This window comes from Rattus norvegicus, chromosome 2 (genome assembly GCF_036323735.1).
Source record: "Rattus norvegicus strain BN/NHsdMcwi chromosome 2, GRCr8, whole genome shotgun sequence".
NCBI classification, from domain to species: Eukaryota; Metazoa; Chordata; class Mammalia; order Rodentia; family Muridae; genus Rattus; species Rattus norvegicus.
In genome coordinates this window covers 208591159-208612617 of record NC_086020.1, presented here as the reverse complement: position 1 = coordinate 208612617, position 21459 = coordinate 208591159, and the positions used below count along the sequence as shown (strand labels likewise).

Here is a 21459-nt window from a genome sequence, read left to right as displayed (position 1 = left end):
GCAGGGCGCCTCGGGAGCCAATGGGCGCGCGCGGGGGAGCAGGGCTGGCGGCGGCGGCCGGCTGGGCGCGCACTGCCGGGATGGACGGCGAGCGCCTGGCGTCGGGCTCCTCCGAGCTGGCGGTCGGGGAGAGCCCGCGGGGCGGCGCCCCGATCCCGAGTGGCAGCGGCTCCTGCAGCCTACTGCAGGCCGATGTGCTGGATCTAGACGAGGAAGAGGACGACCTGGAGGTGTTCAGTAAGGTGAGGGCCGGGGACGTGGCCGTGGCCGTGCAGGGGACTGTCTGTCCAGGGAAAGTTCCAGGGTGACTCAACTCTCTGATGGAGCTGGGGACAGTACACCCAAGCCTAAACCAGTGGTTCCCTCCTCCTCACTTTTATCTTACCAGTGTCAGGGCCAAGGTTCATGGAGTCGGAAAAGTTCTGATTTTTCCCCCCCCTTCGTCTTTCCGTTTTTCCTTGCTTGACAGGGACATTCCTTACCGTGGGCGGGTGGCCTGAAGCTACTCCTTACCCTCCAGGCTTCTTGACAATCCTAAAGTCTAGGAGAGCGATTGCATTAGTGCAGGGAAGTGGCTTTTGATTTACTGTTGTTCTCTGTAAATGGGAGAGTTGAGTCACATTCTATGGAAGTCTGGAAAGCCGTGACCATTGGGTGTTAGGAATCCTTTCTGGATTGAGAAAGTCTGACCTCCACCACAGGCAGAGCTGAAGATTTTAAGTTGGGCAGTTACTCTGGTCCAATCCTCAGCTCCAGTCTGCATATTTCCTTCCCATTTGCCTTGGAATTTGAGCCTCAAAGGCGCTCCCTGACTAGTGTTACAATTAGACAGAAATGGACATATGGGCGATAGTGGTAGACTTGGTGTAAACTTGTCCTTCCTGAAGTTGGAAACAAAAAAAGGAAAATAGCTTTCTTGTGGCACAATCCAGTGTCACTGCATTTTTTTAAAGGTGCTCTGCGGGAACATTCTATCAACGATTGAGGCACCTGTATTGTAGTAACACGTTTCCTTGAGAAGTTAAATCAGCCCACCAACTTAAAACAGTTAACAGAAGTTAGCAAGTAACCAAAGCGCTTGGACTCCAGGGCTGAACTCACAAACATCATTAGAGCATTAGAACTACCCCCATTAGAGCATGTGCGGTGATACACACAGTTGCATTCTAAGTAGACAGTGTATCAGTGATGTGTGCTTAGCTGTTCTTTCTTATTTAAATTATTAAATGGAATTATTTCATGTTTAGCTTCAATTCTATAACATTTTAATATCTATTTGTTTGTGTTGGTGCATGCGTGAGTGCCTGGGTGCGTGCACGTAATTGTACACAACTGGAGATCAGAGCTCAGTCTACATTCCACCTGCTCCTTCCACCATGTGAACTCGAGAGGATTGAACCCAGGTCAATGGGCCCCGTAGCAAACACCTCTCCTTACTGAGGCATCCACTGTCCCCAAACTGCTTTTTAATTTTTCTTCATTATACTCATACTTTATGTTCAGATCAGTGTGAAATTAAACAAAGTTGAGAATGGAGATTGGAATCAAAGTTGTCTGGAATTGCTGCTGTAAACTCTGAAGGTAGCCTCTTTCCCTAGCTTCTGTATCCTAGGCCTCCCCTAAAGAATCCCCATCATGGTGAAGCCCTGTGCTCAGAGATGGATCTGAGATGGTAGAGCTATTTATTTGCTTGGGACTATGGGATTGCTGGAGTTCTAGAATGTCTTGATGAGAAGGAAATGGCAGATTGAAGCCATAAGCCATTTGAATGCACATTCTTCCTACAGTGCCTAAAGCAGTACCAGAATAGGGGAAATCTCAGGAATCCAGGTGTTTGTTTTAAAGGTTATTACTGGAAGTCATACACTCCTCAGCCAGCTAGCTGTACTAGTGGTTTTGTATTCTGAAAAAACCTGGGTTTCCAGACTTTGTGTGTTGCGGACATGTACAAATGTTCCTATCCTACTTGTTGCTGCTTAGCGTCTTGTATTTGCTGCCTCGAGAACATTAAGAACTATGCCCTTAGACGTTGGGAAGTATACGTGTGATACTGGTTAAAGTCTAAAGAGAATACAGAGCTGGAAAATTATTCAGTTACTCCCAGGCTTATTCCAAGTTGTTAAAACTTCCAACCATTAACCACGATTAGACAAGCGAAATGATGAAGGACTCCATTGGCCCAATTCTTTCCATATTCCTCTCCTCTTCTCTGGAGCTCCACTACTATGCAGCCTAGTCCAGGATGGGGTCTACCCAGGAGTTATGAAGCCAACTCTCACCATCCCATAGTGCTTTACAATGCGTGTCATTGACATTTATAGTCATATTTTCTCCGTAGACTATTTGTGAATCCATACCTGTGTCCCTTTCAGGTCACCTTAAAGAATAAATACTTTGACCGATGAAAACATTTTCCCCCCACATTATATTCTATACGCACGGCAAATACATGGTTCTCCGTAAGAAGCACTAAGTATTCTTGGGGGAAACATGCAGTATTTGTTTCTTCCTATCACAGTCTTGAAGCCTAGATGGCAAGATAGACTGACACCAAGCGACAAAATGCACCAGGAGGAATAGAAAGAAAAGCAAACTGGGTTAAGTTTTCAAAAATCCACAGGGAAGTAATTGATCTCAAGTCTCAAAAAGAGAAAGAAAGAAAGAAAGAAAGAAAGAGGGGGGGAGAGAGAGAGAGAGAGAGAGAATGTGCAGAAAGTCTTGATTTAAAAGAGTAAGTAAAGGAGAGCAAAGAACATAACCAATGGCACAGGCAATAAGATAAAAAGAAAATAATATGCAACTAACGGCAATCCTATAAAATTTGTTTTTGAACTTGGCTACAAGGAAATGAAAGAAAAATTATTAACTGAAAGAAAAGAAGCCAGTTCCTTTTTTTCTGGCAGATATAGACACGTGTCATACAGGTGTGTGGCTTGTATACATGTTTACATGTGCACTTGGGGACCTGAGGTTGACTTCCGCGGTATTTTCCTTGTTCACTCTCCACCCCATATATTGAAACAAGGTCACTCAGTGAGCCCAGAGCCGGCATTTTTGCTAATCTGGACAGACAACTTTCTTCAGGGGACTCCCTTTTTCTGTCTCCATGTTGGAATTAACAGGCTACTTCCTGTTAACTAATTGGCAGGCTACTTCTAGCCCCACCCAGCCTCTTACTTTGGTTCTGGGGATCAGAGCTGTAATAATCGTGTTGTGCAGCCAGGACACTGCCTGCTGAGGCACCGTACAAGTTCACATTCTTTTCTAGGGAAATAATGAACATTATTTGAAAATTATATATACACATAAAACTGTCCTTATTTTATTACATACCATCACATCTACTTACTTTGGATATGTAGGACTTGTACCTCCAAATACAATAGGTAAATCTATTCTAAAAAATAATAGACCAGGGCTGGAGGGAGGCCTCAGTGGCTAATAGAGCTTGGTGCTCTTGTGGAGGTCCTCAGCTCAGTTCCCAGCAACCCATGGGGTATATCACCTGCCACGTGCATATAATAATGGGGATAACCCATGTGTATAATCACTGGAACCGCAGGACAACCCAGCCTGGATGGGTACCTCCACATGCTCACACCCACATACAAGCATATGAATTTAAAATAAAAAGTCCTTCAAAATGGACCATAAAGAAGTTTTGAAATATGAGGACTCGGAACAGTTCTAGTATCAATCTTTTTCAAGGCCACAGAATAGGTCATTTTGTGTTTTGTTTATAAACTTCAGAAAGGCCTGATCCATAGAAGCCAATATATCTTCTATGAATATGGAAAATTTTAGATTATTTCATGGTTAAATAGAAGTTAAAAGGTTCTTAAGACCATATGAAAACCACATCAGTGACAGAGGGTTATGCTATACTAGTCAACTAGTCTATCATATATATATCTATTCATGTATATATCTGTATAGATATATAACAGCTATATCTATAATATCTATTATTAATATTGTTTAGTATATTATATATTGTATACCACATATTATATTGTATCATTCATCATATTCATTATATTATATATTAATTATATGTTATGTACCATATACCATATATTCTACAATTTATTATTTATTATATAATTACATATTATAATTATATAAATATATCTATATGCATATATAATGTATATAAAATTTGGAAATCTATGTATTTCATGTTTGTTTTTTCAATCTCTGTTTTGTGTTAGATGCTCTATTAGTAATTACCCTGATAAAAATCAGAATTTTCTTTAATTCCTTAAATGATATATTAGTGCAGGGATTACGTATAGGATTTATGGTCTTCATTAAGGCACAAACAAGGTCAAACAAGATCTGGTGAAGCACTGATGGGAGCAGAAATCGCTGTGCATTGCTCTGCTGTAAAGAGACAAGGTGTGGAGACTGTTGAAGGCTAGATTTGTGGGGAAGGGGGTCAACTGTACTTACAGAGCATCCCAGCCACTGCCTGCAGGGTTGAGCAAGGTATAGAAACTACATGGTGCAGCTTTCTGAGTTCCCCTTTACCTCATTGGATAACATGCTCATGTTTCTCCCTAGGGAAGCTGCCATGGGGCAAGCCTTCTAGCATACAGCACTTAGCAGGAGCCTGAGGTTGAAAATGAAGGCTAACTACCTTAGACCAGACAGAGTACGGAAAGGCAGAGAGTAGCTTCAGATGAAGATTACTACTTTGTATCTCTCAGTTCACCTGTTCGTCTATGATGCAACCTACTTTCTATCAAGCAAGGGGATCTGTGTCTCTTTCCTGGAATCTCTGTGTGGAGAGGGAGTGACTCTCTTGACTCTCTCTACCGTATGATAGAAATGTTGCTTTACTGGTTCCAAGGCCAGTCCATAAAACTGACCACAGGGTCCTCTTTGTCTAGAGGGACACTGTCTGAAAAGTCCATCTTCAGATCTGCTATCTGGTCAGAAACAGGGCAAGGCAAGAGGCTTTATATTTATATAAAGGGCTTTGGGCGGCAAGGCAAGTATTCTAGTCTTAGTCTCGACCTGGCTTGTTCGCTCGCAGTAACACCTTTAACAATTGCCAAGTCTGTGAAATGTCATTAGCATTCCGTCTTAACAACTGTTAGTAGTGGTTTTGGGAGCAGGCTGCGACACTTAGACACTTAATTGGACTGAATGTTAATCAATGAGGAAGATTCTGGTTGTCGTTGTAAGTGAGAATACAGCCAAGGCAGAGTTTTAGTGGTTAGGACCTCCATTACCTGTATTTGAAATCCTGGCTCCACTGATTGGAAAATTAGCAAATTGTTTCTCTGGGGAAGGTCATTTGATGGCAGTGACTCAGATGAAGACAAACAGTAAATGTGAGGATTGGGAGAATGTCTCTGTCCCTCTTAGGCTGAGGCCTGTTTCTGTATTGTGGCTCCAAGAGAGGAGAGCAGTGGGGAGGAGAAAAGGACAGAAGGAATGATGGGGGAGAGAAGGAGGGAGGGAGGGTGAATAACTGTAGAGCTGATTATTTCTGTTCCACCCACTGGAAATTCCACTCTGCAATCACAGCTCTCTTACGTGGGAAGTGCTCTTATATATGATTTTCTAAATGAAGGCAGGAAAGGAAAAGTATGAAACCCCACACTCTCCATTTGAGTTAACATATGCCACCAGTCGTAATATTAAAGGAGGAAACATCAGACCATGTTGCATGCGACCTTTTTATAGGACTCTTTTATAGGTAAGCCTTTCATGTGGATTTTGGTGCCTGGAAGATCAATGCAGACAAATTACCACAGTAGTGCATCTAAACAAATGCTGCTTTCTCAAGGTCACAAGAAGCATTTGCTGTGCTGTAACCTGAACTGTCTGTGCCTCCACTTTGACAGGGATTTGGGGAGGCGTTGATAGACTTGTGTCAGAAACGGCAAAGAACTACTGTCTTGCCAAATGAGGATGCTCTATACATTCTCTGGGAAGCTGTATTAAGGTAGAGCCTGAGGAGCTACTGAGGCTTATTTCTGAATCAATGCCATCATCTTCTGTTGACACTGGCCCTGACAGAAGTTTGCTACACTATTGCTCTCCCTACCCCCACCCCACACATCAAGTGCGCTGAAGGTGAATAAGCAATGGTACTTAGTAAGGTTGTGCTTGGGTGACTGTAGCTGTAAAGAAATTCTTCTGAAGAAAGCAAGGTACTTTAGCTCAGGAAATACTTGGGCTTATTCTTTACTCTTTATGAAGAATCATTGTGGGCTGGGTGAGTTAAGTGTTTACAGTTCGAAGGCCGGAAGGAGGACAGTGGAGTGAAAAAAATCAGTGAAGTGTCCTTCAGTTCAAAGTTGAGTTTTGTAAGTGTTTGCTCCCATGGGAAAGGCTTTCCCTATGGAAGTGTTACAAGGCTAATCCTGTGGGACAGGTGTGTGTGTGGGTGGGGCAAGTGGGGGTGGGGGTGTTTCCCAATTTAACTGTTACAGAACTGAAGGTATCCAGGCAGAGCCAAGGAATACCACAAAATCATACTGCACAACACACACAGAAGAGATTCACTGGGAGGGAAAAACACATGAAGATTGTCTACTTGGGGGAGAAGCAGCAGAGCACTGACCAGGGACAGGGTCAAGTCCCTGGAGCTCCTTAGGGTAGGGCCTAGCTACCCACTCAGATAAGCTATGGGTGGAAGCTAATAGCTGGAGTCTCCTAAGGCACGACTTGGCAAAGGCAGTCTCTGCCCACTGCAGAGAAAGTTGTCCTCCACTGAGTCAGGAGGTGTGAATTTGGTTTCCTTGATGCAGTTTCTGAAATGAGAAGGCTTATACAGTGCCAGTCCTGAGTCCTGTCACTGAAATTTTTAGTACATGCTGGGTGACTAATCCTACCAGAGGAAAGCTGGATGTGGCTCTTGAGCTGTCCTTTCCAACCAGTAAGAGGGGATTACAATGGAATTTTAACATGCTAAGTCAACTGGATAGACAGTGGAAACACATCCAGCTGTGGTTCTGTGTCCTCAGTTTCCTCTTTCTCGGGATGTCCTAATGTCACAGGCTGGGAGGATGAAGGAAGTCTGGAATGAGTAGGGTCTGAAGGAACCCAGGCAAACTGGGAGTGAGTGAGGGTAGAGGTAGTGAGAAAGAAGGCCTTCTCCAAGAATGTCTGTGTTAGACTAAGGCCTTCTCCAATGATCTTCAGTGGAGCAGCTCTCTTAGACTATCTTAGCTTGTGCTTAACTTTATTGGGGTGAACCAGGGATATATAGCTTAACTTTGGGGAGTGGGAAGAAAATTTCAGGGTGAATGAGCTAATTGGCTGGAGTTTAAAGAACTGGGAATGCCTCATTTGCATGCACGGGCATTCCAGGAATCCCAGGTACTTGTTGGGCAGGTTCTTAGAGGATGGAGGGTTGAATTTATAGATTTGCCAAGGACTACTCCTTGACCTTCCCCAGGTAGAGGGTGTGAGTGGGTTGGGCTCCCCAGACAAGGTCAGAAAATGGGGAAGCCATGCTGGTAACGGAGTCCTCCTTTTGGCCCAGAGCTCAGAGGAGATACCTGTTATGATAGACTGGGACCTTAATTAGCAGAGGTTCCCCACACCCGTTCATTCAACATAAGGCCCAGGGCTAATACTATTCTCCATTCACTGATTCTCAATGTTTTGTTGTTGTTGTTGTTTTAAGGGAAGAAGGATTTCTTTTGGCTCACAGATCAGGAGGGGATGAAGTCTGCTTTAGGGTGGGAGGACATAGCATCTGCAGCATGAGGTGTCTGTTCTCACTGTGTCTAATCGGGATGTGCAGACCAAACTCTCCTCTTTTCCATTTAATTTTCTGCTGGATGTGCCTTAGATCTTGAGGAATCCAGGATACAATGCCCTGTATTTACCTTGTATTTACAAACCACTCACTCAACATGTGTGTAAGCAAAAACATGTATGTATATGGATGTACCAGGTTGACTCTGGGAGTCATCCTTCATTGTTCTTCCACCTTATTCCTTGAGATAGGCTCTTTCAGTCAAACCCTGAGCTCACTGATATGGCTACCCTTTGCTAGCCAGTTTGCCTTGGGGATTCCCTGTTTCTGTTGAGATTACAGCTGGACATCTATGCCCACCCTTTATTTATGGGGGTTCTGGGCATCTGGACTCCTACCTTCTCACTTACTTAGTCACTGAGCTATGTCCCAAGTTCAGTTTTCTTGTCCTGCCTTTAGAATTACTGCTGCATTATACTCTGACTTCCCCAATCTGAGTAGTTTCTTATGTGCTATCTTAGTTAAGGTTTTCATTGCCGTGAAGAGACACCGTGAGGAAGGCAACTCTCAAAAAGGACAGCATTTAATTGGGGCTGGCTTACAGGTTCAGTGCATTATCATCAAGCATCGTAGGGTCCAGGCAGACATGGTGCTGGAAAAGGAGCTGAGAGTTCTACATCTTGTTTCTAAGGCAAACAGAAGACTGTCTTCCAAGCAGCTAGGAGGAGGGTCTCCAAGCCTATTCCCACAGTGACACACTTCATCCAACTAGGCCACACCTACCAACAATGCCACTCCCTATGGGCCAAGCATATTCAAGCCACCACTTGTGTTTACCACTGAGAATGATTGATAGAGCCTTTACTCCCCTCGCCTCATGCCTCCCTTGTATTGGGTGTGCTACTACACTACACATGGGTACGTGGCCATGTTCCTCATGATCGGGGCATGAATTAGTTTTGCTCTCTACCCCTGTGTCTTGATGATCACTTGCACATCTTAAGAGTTGCTTTAAAATGCAGTGTCTTAGAACCATTGTTGAAAGGATGACTGAGACGCTTCGGTACAGGATTAGCTGGTGCTCGTCTATGTCTGCTTCCTCGCCATTCGTGAGCTGACTCTGATTTTTACTTCTGGGTAATTATTGTTGGAGCAAGAAAACACAATTCTTCCTGCAATTTGTGCTGCAACTTAGAACTACATCCTCTCAGAGTTACTCTTCTTCCCATATATATAGTTAATTTCTTTCCATTCTGTGCTTTTGGTGACACTTTTGTGAACACCCTAATATCAATGAGTTCTGCCTCATAAATAGATAATTTTTCTTCTCTGTAAAGCCTTTATTGCTTGCATGTTTCCAATAAGCTAAGGTCATTGAAGGTGGGAGACTAGGACAATTAGATACAGAATGTTTGGTATTTAGTATCTGTTTGTATTAGCTAATGATACGGGCCTTGACATTTTTAGATTTATAGGCCCAATTATTAACAATAACTTGCTAACAATCTAGTTCCAGTAAAGTCAGTTTGCATGATATTGCTTTTCCCCCCTCCAGTCCAGATAGGAAACTAAATAGAAGGAAAACAAATTATTCTTCATCAGTGGTAGGTAATGTTATTTCCACATGACCGAGAGCTAGCTGGGTTGAGCCTGGATCCTGGTTAAAGCTGCCTCTTTGTATTACATGGAAGGAGACAAATCCCAGGTGCACAAATGACAGGAGAATCATCAACAAACTCTCTGTTTTGCAAAGGTAAGACACTAGCACCTGACTCAGGGGGCTGGGCTAGAAGGCTGGAAGGTAACTCTGATGGAAAGGGATAAAATGGTAAGAGGTGCATACTTTATAAAGCGAAGTTTGAGGTTGGAAAACCAAGTGCAGAAAAGGACAGAGACTTCTCCAGCTGTGGTCCTCAACCTTCCTAATGCTGCGACCTTTAGCACAGTCCTTCATGTTGTGATGACCTCCGGACATAAAGTTATTTCATTGCTACTTCCTAACTGTAATTTTGTTACTGTTATGAATCATACTGTAAATATCTGATAGGCAGGATCATCTTGGGTGACCACTGTGAAAGAGTCATTTGACCCCGCAAAGGGTCAGGAACCACTGTTCTACAGGGAAGGGGATAGCAGCTCCTTTAAGTGGACACTAATATCTGTCTGTATCTTCTTGCTTGGGCACAGTGTAGAAGATGGTCACAAATACTTTGGGAAGCTGTTCGCAACTTTTTTTTTTACTTCAGTGTCTGAAAAGAATATCTTCTTCTCTATAGTTTTATGTTGTTATCCTTAAGGGACCTAGCGGTATCCCTGACACACCTCTCTGAATTGGCGGCCTGTTGCAGTTTTTCAACTAGGTAGAGTGATTACGAGGAAACTCAGATGCAAGGCTGTTTGGAATCTACACGCTTCATGTGTCTGTTTATTGGTACTCTGTGCATTCCAAAGAAAATGCTCACATAAAGTTAAGCATTGGCTTCATCGCCTCAGATATATATCTTAAGGTTTCTCTCTTAGTTGTTGGAAAAAAATCATGTCATGGAAATACATAGCCTGTTTTGAACAGAATATTTGATTAATTCTGGTAGTGTATCTGCCAACCCTGATGGACAACACGGTGTTATCCATAGTGTAGATCAAAAGGGGAAATAAAATTATTAGCAGATACATTGAAATCAGTAGAACACTGTAAGATCAGAAAGTTAAGCCAGTAGTATTAAAAATTAAAAAGGATATTTTAATCAATTTATAATTTCATATTATTATTATTGTGTGTGCACATGAGCGTGCATGCATGTGATGACTGTAGGTGCCCTTGGTGACAAGAAGAAGGCTTTCAATCTTTTGGAGCTGGTATTACAGGCAGTTGTGAGCTGCAAAAGTCAGGGCTGGGAACTCATTTGGATTGGGTCCTCACCTTCCACTCTCCTGCCTCAGCTCTCCATATCTAGCTTAAAAAACAAAAATGTGCTGAGCAATGTCTACCAGTCCTTTTTTAAAATTTTTGCTTTGGGAAATACTAATACACGCTATGCCATCTCTTTAAGGACCAACTGTGCTGAGGTACCTTTTACATAGATTAAAATTCACCCATTGTTGTGAGGGAGATAATTCCTTAAGGCAGCTAATTGAGTGAGACAGTGATTGCAAACGAGGCAAAGGACATTATCCTGTCCCCAATAAGATCTATCATAAATCACACCAAACCCACCCACTAGTCTACTACGTTTTATCTTTATTAGAAATTAATCTTAGAAATTTCCACTATGAGTGGAACCATACCCAACACGAAATTTTTTTTTATCGGCTTCTTTAATTGGCAAATTCTGTTTTGTTTTATTTTGTTTGAGCCAGGGTCCTTTATATGTCTCAGGCTGGCCTCAGACTCTTAGTCCCCTGTGTCCTTGCCTTGGGTGCTAAGGTTAAAGGCATGTAGCTCCATGGCCAATGTACTGTGATATTTTTGAAGTGCGTTTTTGTTGTATTTTTAATCATAATTCAAGATTATTTACTTTATTATCAATTTAAATTTTTCTTAGATTTCGCTTTGTCTGAGGCAAGTTCTCACATAGCCCAGCCTGACCTTGAACTCATTGTTCGTCTCCCTCTTCCTTGCTAGAATCACAGGCCTGTGTCTTGATAAGAATGGTGGACATGTGTTTTAAGACTGAAAACAGCTTCATTATTTAAAAGTGTGGACAGTATAAAGTCTGTTTCTAATTAAAATGGAAACCTTGCTATTTGTGACCCAAAACATGCCAAATTCTTGGCAGATGAGTCTTCAAAAGAGAAAAACAAAAGGAAAGAAAGAAACAAAGAACCCTAATTTTTTTTTTTACAAAGACTCAGATATTTATAGATGAATGTCTGTCTTAACTCTTGAGCATCTTCTGTTTCCCCTGGACTATGCCACTGTACAGTAATCCCAAGGTCTCAATGGTTTACTTACACTGAACAGTTACTCTTGCTTGAGACCCTGTTTGCTGGGCCTGAACTGTTGTTCTCTGCTGGGCTCTGAGTCTGCTCCACAAGTCCTCTTCATTGTGAGTCCATGTTAAGGAAATGGCTGATAACTAGGACAGGCTGTTCTTTTGTTAGAGGGAAAAGAAGACGTACTCTGATGACAGCGGGCAGTGTTTCTGGAATCTTCTGTTCAGGTGCATCCTGCTGTCCAAGGCAAGTCTCTGGTCAGACGTCTTGATTGCTTTTCCTTTCTCAAAAAGGTTGTACAAATTGCCAGGCAATTAAAAGGTGAGATAGTCCTCTCACAGGATGAGTCCTGCTACCTCTGTCTGACCTTGGCCCTGTAGAAAAGTTTTAGGCAGTTAATGCACTGCTGGGTCTTTCTGAAGCAAGAAAATGAAATTTGTAATAAAGCATTAAATATTTTTAAAAAGGAAACACTTTCTGTGAGAGAATCTATCGCAATTGAGGTTAAGTGTAGCTGCATTTGGTTTTAGGATTAGTTGCTTGTAACTGGCTAATGTCCACACCTAGTCCCAGCCAGACCATCCAGAAGACACAGCCTCTCCGCAGGGTCCTGCAATGAGATGAACACCTCGAGGTTGGATTTCAGGGACCGTTCATTCTGGAGTTCTCTTCTCTCTCTCAAAGACCTACAACACAAAGATGTGAATACCTAAAGGTCTAACTCGGTACATTTTCAACTCTTTTTTGTTGATTATTCTTTCATCAAACCCATCATCCATCCCTCCATCTCCTCCTGGCTGCACCTTTAGCATTTACCTCGTTCCTGCCTTGGGCTAGTTGACGACACAGTGACGCCTGAGTGTCTCCTTAGAGCCCGCCCCTTCCAAGACAGCTTTACAACATTCTTCCTTCCTGCACTTTCACCCCCTTTCCCAGCAAGGCTCATGGTTCACTAGAACCTACTCTTTTCTTCATTGACACTGATTCTTTCTCTCTCTCTCTCTCTCTCTCTCTCTCTCTCTCTCTCTCTCTCTCTCTCTCTCTTTCATCTTCTGGTATTTATAGACTAAGTGTGGCAAAGTAATTGAAATGGACCTCAAACTCAAGTGCTGTCCTCCTGCCTCAGCTCTCCAGCTGCTAGGAATAAAGTTGCATGCAGCCATATCTGGTTTAAAACAAAACAAAACAAGATCATCGACAAAGCTTACCTTTATCTCACAGGTAAAAGTTCTTGTTTTTCTAGAGTTTATTTACTGTTTATAAATAAATGTAATACTTCCTTCCCACCTACCCAGCTAATACACAAACTCCATGGGAGCGGAAGTGCCCCAGTCCCCACCCCTGTTGTGTCTTCCGCCCAGTGCCACACACAGAATCACATAATGGGTTTTTGGTGAACATTCATTAATAAAATAGAACCATGATAGTAGGTGCTTTATGTATTTGTTGATAGTGACAATAGTCATAGGTTAGTTCTGTAAAGTTTAGTATTCTGATACAACATGAAATCTGGATGGCAGTTAAATCATACTTACCTGCAATGGGTTGTTGAAATAATTAAGCAAAATAATACTCACAACTATTGCTCCTGCTTGGGAGGCTCTGTGTTCACCATGGAGCTAGGATGGCTGCTTTTTCTTCTGTAATCATCTACTTTAGATTAAGGAGACCTGCGGAGGATCATACAAGCATGTTTCCATCTTGCTGGAGCTTGAGTATTTTTTAAAGAGACAATATATTGATAGTGTAGGTTGAGATATGAATTAGTTCAATACTGGATATATAGCAAAACTTTTCATGTACTCAGAGGAGGCTCTGTGGTATTAAAATACAGGATGCAGTCTACGTTTAGTTTGGAATAAATATAACGTATATTTCTCAATTCTTATTGAGAAAGATACCAAAAATCTGTAAATGTCTTCTAAATGCTGCACCTCGTGCATAATTCCTTCTTTTGAGAGAGTCATTAAATACTGAGTGTGTCTATCTGAATTGTCTGTTGACTTTTCTGGTATGTGATAAGCATATATTAAGTCTTCCCAGAAATGGTCTATAAACATGCGCTTTCTAGGCCTTTTGCCTGGAAATGTCTATCTAGCCACGTCTTTGTTCAAGGGACTGGTTTTAGTTAATTATGTTGTAAGATCCACTTACCTAGGACTTACGAGCAGGCCCTGGAACAGTTCTGCCTACATGTCCCAGTCTCATGTGCCACGTTGTATGTCTGTAGGATTCGTGTTGCCAGCCTCCTTAGAAGTTCTAGTTAGAGAATTTTTCCTGTCATGCTCCATGCCCAGTTAGTCATCGCCATATCCACACAGAAAGTTGGCTGGTGTTTCCTGTATGCATCCAGTCCCCCCAGACTGGCATTTAAAAGGCTGCTTTGGAAGCCTTGTTATTATGTGCAGTCTTAGCATTCCTGGTGTAAATAGCTTTGAAACTATAAAGTAGTATCTGTTACTGAGGCACACACGTGGATGCCAATCATTAAAAAAAAAAAATCCTAATTTGTGTGTGTAAATTTCATGAGAATCCTGCAAAGAAAACAAATGGATAATTTTTCCTCCATCACGACCATACTGCTATTCTACTTAAGTGTAGCATTTTTAACTTTTAGGAGGAGTTTTGTGCTGAGGGTAGAGCTAAGTGGCTGAGCGCTTGCCTACTGTAAATAATGCCATGGGTTCAATCTGATCACTACAAAAAGTAAAAAATAAATTGGAATCTGATAGAGCCTCCCACTACATTTTAAACATAGACAGTCGACAGATCAGGTAGCTCTTCGCAGTGTTTATAACAAAAACAAGGGTAGATATGGTTGGACTTATTTTGTAAGTAAAGTTTTACTAGAGCACAAGCTCACACAGTCATTTATGTACTGTCTGTAACCAATTTCACATTGTAATAGCCAAGTTGAGCATTTTAAACAGAGAACAGAGATCCTAAGAATCTCCAAATATTTACTGTTTGGTCTGTTAGCACAGATAATGCACGTAACACCTTCAGTCAGACACTGTACACGTCACATTTATTATGTATTATCTTCTTGCTGCCCCTTCATGATTCAAGATAAATTATAACTTTTCTGAGAGTGTGCAAGTGAAAACTTGAAGGTCAGAAAAGTCAAGTAACTTGACCATGTTCACCACTCTCATGGAAACTTGAGTTGAGGTTAGCTTTTCCCGTAGATTTTTTTTTTTTCTTTTAATGTACTATGTCAGAAGCTTTTTGGTGTCGTTATAATGTAACACTTGAGACTGGCCAGTTTATAAAGAAAAAAATCATTGCTGTAGAAGCTGGCTATTCCAAGATGAGAGCCTCATCTAGTGAGGACATCTTGCTACTTCAGTTGGTGATGGGGATGGAGGGAGAAAGCTGGCATGTGACAGCCAAATGCAGGAGGCAAAAGATGAGTCTCTTCTAGCATCCTGCTTTACAGAGAACGGTATAGCCCTGTGAGTACAGGAAATCTCCCGATAGAGCAGTGGACTAGTGAGATGGCTCAACAGATAGAAAGACTTTGCTGTTGACGTCTGATGACTGAATTCAACCAATCAGGGCTCACAGCGGTCCTTGACATCCACCCACGGGCCCCACCCCCACAACTCGTTTTAACCTTGTTAAAATGAGTAGGTATGTTCATGGCCGTCCTATTGTGTGATTTCCAGGTCCCATAGGACATTTGTCAAAGACGGCAAAGGAGAAATTAAACTTCAGAAAAGTCAGGATCCCACTGCCTTCCATTATCATTGCACTGGTAATTAATTCTCCGCAGGAGCTGGGATGGAGACAAAGCAAGCTGTAATTATATAGCGTGCCCCCCGCCCCAGGAGGGAAAATTGTGTCAAGTAAAATTATGCAAAAATGTCTTTGTTCAGAATGTTACTGTAGGGTATACAAAGCTCAAGGAAGCGCAGCCATATCCAAGGCAGCACTGTTAAGAAATTGAAAGATAAACTGAACTGAGGAATGGGTAAGTGAGTTGTGGTATATGCATACGAGGATGTATAAACTACCGAGAAATAAAAATTATGTCAAACAAGATTAGGATGTTGTGTGCTCCGTTATAGAGAACGGCCTCGGTAGCGTTTCCTCCAATCACGTCTTCGACGCTCTTCTCGGGCCTGTCTCATTTATTTTTATTATTATTATTATAAGCAGGCAGATTGGAAGGATTTGTAAATCAAAACACAGCTGGCGAGCCTAAATTTAGGTCTATCAAGATGAGTGTCCTTCTTTACAACAGCTTCTCAAACTCCTTCCACTTGACATTGCGCGTGGTTTTTTTTTAACCAGATGTCTCTTGGTGTTCGTGTTTCTCATGCCTCAGCGTTTTCATTCGCATGGCCCTTTCATGCCAGTATTCTGATTTATCACACTTCTCACACTGATTTCTCTTCGCCCCTGTACTTGTAAAAAGAAAATCGTTGTTTGGGCACAGATGGCGGATGTGATTTAGCTTTATCAGAATATTCATGGTATATTCATGAGAGATCAGAGTAGCTTGTTAGTAAGGGATATTAAGAAAGGACACCTCTCCCCCAACCCCCCAGAGAGTTCGCATCTCACCTTTGTATGTTTTTCTCTTGGTTTTTGTCTTCTGAGCATTCAATCACTGAGGTGCTCTCCTGGATTTTAAGTGTCAGTTGCGGGTTTCATTTATTTCGGTTGTAGAGTTTAGAAACTAGGAGAGAGACAGAGACCCCTAACCGGAGTTGGGGATTAACCTACAAAAAAGGAAAAACACAGAGTCAGCAACTGCATCCTCATGTGTCTTCCTTCCACGCTTGCCTCGGCCCTCCAGTGTTCGCTTGCCTCGGCCCTCCAGTGTTTACCATGTACCTTGGCTGGGTCCTCCGGAGTTTACTATGTACAAAGGTAAAAGTGGAAACACTGTATTAGTTCGCTAGCGTTGCTAACAAATGGTCAACAGCCTGGGCGTGCCAGCAACAAATGGGATACTTCAAGAGTAAGACTTCATTCCTGGGCTCTAAGGGAAGGACCTATCCCAGGCTCCTCGCCTGGGCTTTATCTATAGCTATCTCTGTGTTTCTTCCTTTTCCCTTTTTTTACTTTTCTTTATCTATTCCATCTACTTTTCCCCATTTTACAAAATAACTTTTACAAGAATATTGAATAATTATATTCAAGTAGGTGTCACTTTAATGAACTTATATTACTTTTAATGATTTGTTTTTTCCTATTGTAATTGTGTGTGTGGAGGGTGTTGTGTGTGTGAAGGGGTAGGGAGTGGTGGGGGTATGGTAAGGGGTGTGGGTTCCTGTGGAAACCAGAGGTTTTGGATTACACTGGAGCTAAAATTATAGGCAATCCTGAGCCACCTAATGTGGATATGGCATCTGGACTCAAATCTACAGGATCAGTGCAGGAGCTTGAGTCCAAATGAACATATTTAAAGAGGTCTATAAAGGCCTTGTCAGGGCTAGAGGGATAACTCAGTTGTTAAAGTGCCTGGATCTTAGTTTGATTCCCACAAACCCATGTTTACTAGACAAACAAACAAAAATAAATAAGTAAATAAACAACAACCAAACAACAACAACAAAACAAACCAAAACAAAAAGAAACAAACAAAAATCCAGGCCTGGTTACATGCATAGAGCTAGGGAGATACAGGTTGATACCTAGGCCTTGGTGCTCTCTGTTCAGCCACCGGCTCTGAGACAATGGAGATGCTGTCTAAAAGGAGATAGAGAACTCCTGAGGAATGATACCTACCCTCCTCTGTCCTCCACATAGTCACACCCTCAAGCAAATTAGCACCCCACGTAAGTGCACCCACACATATATGAGTATGCACGAACACAGAGGCACACAAAGACCCTCTCATCAAATCAAGTCACATTCGAAGGTTCTAGGTGGTTTGTGTTAGAGGGCACCATTGAACTGAGCAGAAACACTTATTGAACCAAGAATAACTACAGGGAAGCCTGCATTTAATTTGTGGGTGATTTTGCCATCCGTGACATTGATTTCAGAAGTCACTTGAATGTTCTCTGTCTTGCTTTGGGGTAAAGACAGAACACAGTGAATTTCTGCAATATATCTGGCATTCTTCTTTATTATATATTCAGATCTCGGTTTTCTTGTTTTCGTGTATGTGTTTTCATTGAATTGGCGCTGAAAAGAGTATTAAATATAATTCAAGTATAGATTTGTTACACAGATCTGTTCCCATGTCTGGGGGAAAAGAAATCAAAAAGATATTTTTCCAATGCATAAGAGACTAAGGTAGTCTTGAAAAACTGTAGTTTTCTAAGTTGAGAGACAGGAAGAGAGAGAGAGAGGGGAGGGGAAAGAGAAGGTGAAAAACCGTTGTATCAAGGATCCACTTTTCAAACCCACCAACCACAGAAGGTTAAGTGACTTAATTGCATCTGTATCTCGTTTCCCTCAGTTATTTATGTCAAGGTACATTTTTAAGTAATGTCATCATATTTTCTTTCCTTTTTGTGGAGAGAACAAATCTAAAACACATTGGATTGTTGGTTTTATTGAGGTTTTGAGAATGTTTTTGAGGGATTCATAGTAATTTAAATCCTTCTACTCAAATCACCCATGTTGCTAAATATTCAGCCTGTAATTTTCTTCCTTTGCTGGATATGGAAGCATATTTTTATGACATTACACGGCATGCATCAGAATTGTGAGCCTTCATAAGCCAGCCCAGATTCTTCCCACTCTACAAAAGGCTGCATTTGGAGCAGAGAAAATAGAACACAAAATGACTTAGTAGGTAAAAGAAGTGGGCTGCGGTGAACAGTGTGGGTGGGCACGAAGAAGGCTGGAGCACAGGCTTGCATGCAGTGTCAGGGAGATTTAAAGGACATTTGCCTACCAAATTAAAACTGGTCAGTTTAGAAAATTACTATTGACATGGGATGGCTTGTGAGAGAAATTTTTGTGCATACCAGTGGATGTTTGCTTGGGAGCTCCAGATTCTGTTAATGGCTTCCTAGGAGTCTGTTCTGTAGCATCCCGTATTTCATTTTAGGCAATTATCCTCTTTTTGTCATTGTTACAAACTTTAAAATTATGTATTGAGCCATCTAGCATTGCTGAGCTGAAAAAACATAAAAGAGACTGTAGTTCAAAATCTGTTAAATGGACTTAGGTAACTCTCTCTAAACTTACTGTCATGTGTCTTACGGCTTCTGAACATTAGCACATACGAGGTTGACTGTTGGCATTTTAATATAATTTTCTTATTCTAAAATCAAATACATTGATTTTTAAAATATTTGGAACAGAGAAAGTCCCATAGGAGAAAATATAAACCGAGAAGAACAACATCTTTGTAAGGGAAGGACAAATTTTAAGGATCCATTTCTTTCCAACTCACCAACTACAAAAGATTAGATGAACCTTAGTTAACTGGGATGACGTGAGATGTCTCAACTTATGCAACATCGTATGCTAACTTACTGTTTTTTCTGTCTGGTTGATAAATGTTCTCTGTCCCTTCCTTCCCACCCCCCTTGTTCTATTTCCTTTTCCTCGATCAGGCATATAATAAACATTGGCATTCAATTGGACACAGGCTTTATAAACTGTTTTTTAAGTAACACCATGGTATTTTTTCTAACTATTACATCAGGCAGGAGAGAAGGCTCAGGAGTGAGGAGTGTTTAGTGGTCATACAGAAGACCCAAGTTATAGTTCCAAACACCCACATGGTATGGGGCACAACCACCTGTTACTAGAGCTCTGGAGGATCTGCCAGCTTGTAAAGACTTGTGCAGGTCCCTGCGCACATGCACGCACACACACACACCACACACATACACACACACACACACACACACACACCACACACACCACACACACACCACACACACACACACACACACACACAAAACACACACACACACACCACACACACACACACATACCACACACCACACACCACACACACACACCACACACACACACACTATATATATATGTGTGTATATATACATATATAATTTATTATATTTATATATAGAAAATTATAATAAAAATAGGTGTTGAAAACATACAGAGCATTATTTTGGATCATTTTATTATATTCTATCATGTAGGTACAGTTTATTATATCCTATTATAGAGGTGGAAATTATCTCATTAAACTTTTCTTTCAGGGAATTTCTTCTTTCTGTATTTTTGTGTATCTGATGAGCCATACAATTTTCCCTTTACTACTTTGCTCACATACTGCCTGGCAGGTTTGGTACCCTGGCAGGACTACTCTGCTTCGGGATGGTGTTTTGTTTTATTTCATTTTATTTTTTCTATGTCCTCTGATGTAGGAAACAGAAAGTAGAAAATGGTTAGTTATTGCCCCACCCCACCCCCAGCCTCACCAAAGGGTTGCCAATGTTACTTATTAAGATTTTACCTTCATAACTCAATCCTGCTTCTTTTTTTTTTTTTTCTATTCTTTTTTTCGGAGCTGGGGATCCAACCCAGGGCCTTGCGCTTGCTAGGCAAGCACTCTACCACTGAGCCAAATCCCCAACCCTCAATCCTGCTTCTTAATATTGCTGCATTAAGGAGTAAGGTTCAACTTGTATTTTAGAGATAATGCAAATTATTCAAAGGTAAGGAATTCTTGAAATACTATGACTTTTTTCATCATTTTTAAGGTTGAATTTATGAGCACACATGAAAATAAATGTTTAGTATCCCTATAAAAATACTTACTAAACATATCTAACTATGGGTCCAGAAGTGCTTTTTTGCTTTTACCATATTTTATTAATATTAACATCTCAGAAATTAAAAATTATTAGTTTCCTCTGAAGTCAGTTTTTATATGCGTGTGTGGGTTACATTTATGTTTTTATGCACACACACATCTATCTATCTATCTATACACACATACATACATTATATATATACATATATATAATATATATAATATATATATACATATATATATATAATACGTCTGTGAGGAAGAGTATCCATTATATGTGTGTGTGTGTGCCTAAGTCTCCACCTTAGTTTCTGAGTTAAACTTTCATTGAACTTGGAATTAATTATTAATCTATTAATCTATTAAATTAATAGATTAATCTATTCAAATAGGATGGCTGGCCAGTCAACCCAGAGAATCAACCCTGTCTGCCTCCCTGGTCATGAGATCATAGATAGGCACCCCCACACATGACTTTTATGTGCTTCAAGGGGATCTGAACTCATATCCGCATGCTTTGCAGCAAGCCCCTTCCCAACTGAGCAATCTCCCCAGTGCCGGATGTTAACTTTATAAGTTCTTTGTTCCTTAGGATGCCTCACTGATGGACATGAACTCATTTAGCCCTATGATGCCAACATCCCCTTTGTCGATGATAAACCAAATCAAGTTTGAAGATGGACCAGATTTAAAGGATCTCTTCATTACAGTTGATGCACCAGAGAGCCATGTCACTACAATTGAAACTTTCATCACTTACAGGATCGTAACCAAGGTAACTTCTGAGTAAGCAGAATACCATGTGCTCTTTGAGCTTCTGAATACACTTCTTGATCTTACAGTTCAATGTTGCAGAATCTTGTTCATTGAGTTTTCTTATGAGAGCCATATGGGGCAGGAGATTTCATCTGACATACCTTTACTTGGTTCCTATGGAATTCGATATTTGAATTGACTTTATAAAGTGACCTTTTCAGTTGGACCACTAAGAATAAGAAATTTCAGTTTTTATCATAAAAGTGACAACTAGCCTGGTGTGGTGGGCCATGCTTTATATCCTAACACTGGGAGGCTAAGTCAGACAAAGCTCTAGTTTAAGGCCACC

General features: G+C 41.3%; 1 protein-coding gene across 2 annotated transcripts in view; it reads left to right on the top strand.

The window, feature by feature from the left end:
• Nucleotides 1-20: 20 nt before the first annotated feature.
• The window catches only part of Snx7 (sorting nexin 7), an 84557-nt gene continuing 63118 nt past the window's right edge, over nt 21-21459 (top strand). The window contains exons 1-2 of one of the 2 annotated variants that reach the window (XM_039102434.2): nt 21-242; nt 20947-21129. In XM_039102434.2, the coding sequence (XP_038958362.1) occupies nt 21-242; nt 20947-21129 (405 nt within the window). The remainder of the gene's footprint in view (nt 243-20946; nt 21130-21459) is intronic. The other variant, NM_001012083.1, reaches the window with a different exon arrangement.